Source organism: Carlito syrichta, unplaced genomic scaffold (genome assembly GCF_000164805.1).
Source record: "Carlito syrichta isolate Samal-C Ts95f unplaced genomic scaffold, Tarsius_syrichta-2.0.1 Scaffold301633, whole genome shotgun sequence".
NCBI classification, from domain to species: Eukaryota; Metazoa; Chordata; class Mammalia; order Primates; family Tarsiidae; genus Carlito; species Carlito syrichta.
In genome coordinates, this window is record NW_007245729.1 from 222,117 (window position 1) to 227,735 (window position 5,619).

General features: G+C 40.1%; 1 protein-coding gene across 1 annotated transcript in view; it reads left to right on the plus strand.

The window, feature by feature from the left end:
• B3GLCT (beta 3-glucosyltransferase) overlaps positions 1-3,766 on the plus strand; it is a 151,862-nt gene extending 148,096 nt beyond the window's left edge. Inside the window, exon 19 of the mRNA XM_021710893.1 lies at positions 1,745-3,766. Coding sequence (XP_021566568.1) covers positions 1,745-1,912 — 168 coding nt within the window. The 3' untranslated portion in view covers positions 1,913-3,766. The remainder of the gene's footprint in view (positions 1-1,744) is intronic.
• Positions 3,767-5,619: the final 1,853 nt, after the last annotated feature.

Genomic DNA, 5,619 nt, shown 5'->3' on the forward strand with positions numbered 1-5,619 from the left:
CCAAAAAAAAAAAAAAAAAAGTACTAGTTTCCCTTGGAAAGATGTCACTATTAAAGTTGTAACTTAAAACTTAGGAATTGTGTACTTCTGGAATTTTCCACTTAATATTTTCAGACCAAAGTTGACTTGGAGGGCACTGAAGCTTCAGAAAGTGAAACAGAGGATGAGGGGGAACTACTGTATTTTTTTCTGGGACTATCGTGGAATTATCTGAGCTGAATTGAGAGTATATTTCTCCTTGGTTTCCATCCTTGCCATTAAACTCTCAGATAAACATAATATAATACTGTTTTCTATAGCAGATAAGCATATAATACTTGGAGTCCCTCAACGAATATTCAGAATGTTCCCAATTCAATTAGACTCTAGTCCTGTATGTATTTTCTATCTTTCCTTTTAGTTTTCCCTTAGATTTTTAACTCCATGAGCACTTAGAATTTTTAAAAGACAATAAGATAGGATTCGTGGAAGTTCTCTCCCTGCATTGTTGTGAACTTTTCCCAACAGATATTACTGTTTGAGCCCTCATCTGAGCGGTGTATTTGTGCCAGTGAAGCAAGGGCAGTCCAGGTGCTGTGCAGTGTGTCCCACCAGTGATGCGTGGCTGGTCGAATCCTGGCCCCCGGGGCTGGATACCTCTCATGTCTCCATTCCAATATGTACCAGTCATGCTGCTTCTGGGAGCTCTGGTTTCCTCCTCTGTCAGTTGGGAATGAGCCATAATATTCTGTTCTTTTTCCACGTTGTTTCAAGGACTAACTGAGATCAATTTAACTAGGGTGTTCTAAACCATCTAAGGGAGTTTATTTAAGTATTCATATCAAAGTTTTAGGCAGATTGTAATAAAACAGCAGTCTAGAGAAGACTTGTTTTTAAATGTATCACATCTAGTTTTAATAGCCAAGGCAATTTTAGTATTGATGATGCAAAGAATTACTATATAAAACAGATGACCCATATAAATTTACAAACAAATTAAGGTGATCATTGAGAGAGGTTTAATCTTGGTTTCAGTTTCCTTCTAACCCTGTAGGTTACTTCTCTAGTTCATCATTCTAGACTGTAACTCAGCTTATGTTTCATTTTCTAAATTCTAAAGAGCTTTGAAATGTAGATAATACAGAAACTTTCCCGGGTCCCCCTGAAAATGGTTTTGGGTTACTCACAATTCCCATTCAAACCTCTGGAACCAGACTAGATATTTAGGTAGGAAGAGAGTATAGTATGCCTTATGTTACTCCTCAATGAATACCATGTTTTTTTTTCCTTGAAGGTGTCGCCTAATTACACATTAGAGCAGGCCAGGAACCCCCCTCCCCCAGAACTCCTTGCTCCAGCCCCCCACCTCCACCAAAACCCATATGTGGCCAGAGTTTCTCTAGAAGTACCTGGGACATGACAATTTTTCTGCCTTTGTGCAGAAGTCATAATTTAAATGACTCAGCAAGGAAAGCTCTTTGTATTTATTACCGTGGTTGTGAATTTCCCAGAGGCAAGACTTTGGAACAGAGAAGCAAAAAAAGACATGCATGAGGGTCATTAAGGTAATTGGAGACACAAAAGCAAAGAACTTGGAGTTAGAGGGAAGACTGTACAAAAGATTTTCCTCTTGTGCCTTTAGATTCCCATAACCAAAATAGAATAGTGAAGCAAAGCGATCCACTTTATAAATTAAGATGGTATCCTGCAGTGAAATTCTTTTCAATCCACAGGAAAGCATAATTTTCTCTTCTTCTTCCTGCAGGCTCGGCCAGTGGATTACCCTAAGGAATACCTTTCTCATCAGGTACCCATATCATTCCACAAACACTGGAACATTGATCCCGTGAAGGTGTATTTCACCTGGTTGGCCCCCAGTGAGGAAGACAAAGCCAGGCAGGAGACACAAAAAGGTTCTAGAGAAGAGTTGTGAAGCACGGTAGGCTGTGAGGTTAGTCTGGGCAGGGAACAGAGCTGGAGACCATAGCCTCGTGTGGCCGTGCCATGCTCCTGTCTGCCACGTGGCTTGGGGCGCTTCTCGACTTGCGTGGAAGTTAATTAAGTGTATGGTGTTTTTTGAGGGGGGAAGAATAAGAGTCATGGGGAAATATTTTTTTTCTGGGAAAAGTCACTTGCTTTTGACTTATGTCGTTGTAACACATACTGATTACTGTGTATTTTTCAAGCTGGGATACAGCGGCTTTATTACTGTCACAGGAAAATAAATGGCACTAGAAGTCCCTTTTCGGTTCTCTTTCTTCGTTATAATGGAAGTTTCAGTTTGGCATGAACCTGGAGAGATGTGACTGTCCATATATATGTTTATATATATATCGCGAAGAGTGAAAGTCTTTTGACGTGGATATTGTCAATGGTTGGAACGTTTAAACCACATTACAGAGGATGAGAAATTTTCCTGGGAACTCTGTAGGAATAATATAGCATTAAGGATCATTCATAAAACATCATAAAAGTCTAGCTATGAAATCCCCTGTAGTCTTTAATCATGGTGGTTATATTTTATCTATTCTTTTGCTGTTTATGCCTCATAAAAAGAGAATAAGAGGTCTTCTGCGAGTGCTTTCTATTTCTGTAGAAGTTCATCTGTGTTCTGTTTCTCCCTGAAGCCCTATCTGTTATGTCCTACTTGTAACAGGAAAGTGTAGTGGATGTTGCCAGTATTTTAAAGCAATGTTGACGTGTCTTATTCAAGTCAGCAAGCTCTATGCAAGTCTCAGGTAGTGAAATTTGAACCTGACATTTTCCTCTTGTCTGTCTTTGAATGTTACTTAATGACTCTCTCCTAACTCCAAATGGACCCCCATTCCCACCCCAGTGTACCATGAAACCCTCACGGAAGGACAACATGGTGATTTGGTAATTTATCGCTGTTGTTCAAGAATGAAATTTAAACATAGTATTTTGAAACAGCTCTAATTTTCAAATTGTATCTTTAATATATAGTAATTTAACATATTCGGTATCAATGTATAAAAATTACTCTGTATTTTTATGTTTTTGATTATACAATTCAGTTTTATAAAGGTATTTGCATAAAATTTGATTTTGCTATGTCTTAAACTAATTTGGGTATGCTACTTTCTTTGTTTTCTTTTGAATAAACCTGCTGTTCATTAACTTTGCTCATACCGCTTTTTATACTCAAGCACAAAAAACCATACCACCAAAAGTACCTGTGTGTATGTTTTTTTAGACAATATATTTTTCTTGTAGCTCAGATTCGACTCATTTCCAAAATGATGCAATAGCCTTTACTGCTTTTCCAAGCTAGCGGCTACAGGACAAGTGTGTTGCAGTGTCCCAGGATGCACTGGGTTCAGTTTTGTGCAGGTGGGTTTTGTGACCCATCTGAAGAATCAGAAACAATTAGCGGGATACCAGGAGGGTTTCCACCGTGCTTCCATAGGTGGCCTCAGCTTTGTCGTCGTCATAGCTGGAATTGTTGTCATTGCCACCATGATAGTCACCTTCATGTCATCTATACCGATACTCCTGGTGGGTCTTGGCTGCCCACGCCAGTGGAAAAGTCTCCAGTTCTTCTGCTACTGCCACTCTTTGTTACCACGCAGAGAACCACATATTCATTTGACGGGACTGAAGCCGGCATCAGCGTATGAAGATCCATGTCAAGCTTTCTTCTGTGGTATGATCAGTGCCTTCTACTGATACCAGAGTACCTCCCCTGGTACTTTTAGGTGTTCTGTTAATTATGTTTACTTCTTGGAACTATGTAAGCCTAACCGTGAATAAAAGATCTTTGCCTAAATGCCCGGTTTCTCAAATGTTGTATTCAGTAGACTAGACTGGGAGTGCAGAGGGGCACGGGGAAAAGAAGTGAATGAAATCAGAGAGTTGACAGCTCAGGAAATACGGTTTTTGTTTCTGTTTTTTAAATTGAATTGGGGTCTCACTGTCACCCAAGTTGGAATGCAGAGGCACTGTCGCTGCTCACTGCATCGACTTCCTGGGCTCAGGCGATCCTCCCATCTCAGCCTCCTGAGGGACTGGGACTACAGGTACGCACCACTATGCCTGGTTTACTTTTTGACTTTTTTGTAAAGATGAGGTCTCCCTGTGTTGCCAGGCTGGTTTCAAACTCCTGGGCTCAAGCAGTCCTCCCACCCTGCCTTCCAGTGTGCTGAGAATACAGGCATGAGCCATCGCACCTGGCCAGTTTTAAGAGAGAAAAATTAATAAAAAGTTACCTTTTTTAGGGGAAACCATCAGAGGTTGGAAATACACAAAGTTTCTAAGGCCTTTATGTTTTATTATATAACAAATCAGAGATGCTATTATAAAACTGATTCCCATACAATTCATATATAGAACTCAGTTTTGAGTCTGACATTTTCAGGATAGATATTATCCTATTCAGATTTCCTTTGCTTAATTTTAAGTAGGGATTTCCTTCCAAATGATTGCTTTTAGCCTCAGGGTATTGACATCAAGGATTTATGTGTGGAATAATGGGAATGTCATTTGTGCTTTCAAGCCATTTCTGATGATAGAGCCAAAACAGATTGTCTCACTCTGTGGGATCCCACATCTTGCAGCTCAGTGAGAAATCAATGAACAGAAATAACCTTTATAAGAATGCTGGGGAACATAAAACAATAGCATGCCAGGCTACAAGTGATGTTAGGCACCGGCACATAAATATCAGTACTCTCTGCATTTTCTGATTTATTGAAAACCTTTAAGTGCTTCCTCATCTGTATCCATTATCACTGTTAAGCTATATTTCCTCAAAAAGTAACAGTACACATTTGTAAGAGTGTTTCTATCGTCTTCCATTCATAACCAGAGATGTAATTTCTGTGAATACATAAGAACTTTATTATGTAATTAAAAATTTAAAACTTTCTTATGGGGAAAAAAAAAACTCCAGGCCCAGATGGTTTCATCAGTGATTTTCCCTGGGCATTTGAAGATGAAATATTACAGAAGAGTTTATGTTGCATAAGCTCTTTGAGAGGATAGCGAAAAAGGAAAAGGTTTCCCAACTGGATTTATGAGACCAGAATTTTCAACACCAATATCTGATAAATGAAAAGAAAAGCACAGACTAGCATCTCTTATGAACATAAAAGACAACAATAATAACCACTTGCACTCTGCACTCACTCTTCTAGCCAGTGTGAGTTTCAGGCAGCAAGCCTAACAGACATTTTCCTTTACACGTCCCAGCAGAGCCGTGAATTACATCAACTCAAAGTGCACTCATAAGCCATCACGGTCATCACGATTTGGCATGTCTTGCCAACACACACTTTCAAATATGATGTCAAGACCACATCTTACAGTCTCAAGAAAGGGCCTCTCTGTGGACCATCACCATCTCCAGGGATAACCTGACAGTGTGGTTTTGTCTGTGAATGCCCCTGCAACCCGAAGAGGATCTCAGAGGGCGTGTTCTCCATTGCCACTGGAGGGCAGGCTCTGGGTATAGCCTAAGAGGACCTCATGTCCACATCTGGCCATGCTTCCCCAGAGCTGTGTGGGCGGACCCCTTCACCTTGCTGAGGTAGTGTCTTCATCTATAGAATGGACACAGTCTTATCACACAGGACTGTTGCATAGCACAAGTTAGTATAGGAACACTCCGCATTCAGTAGTTTT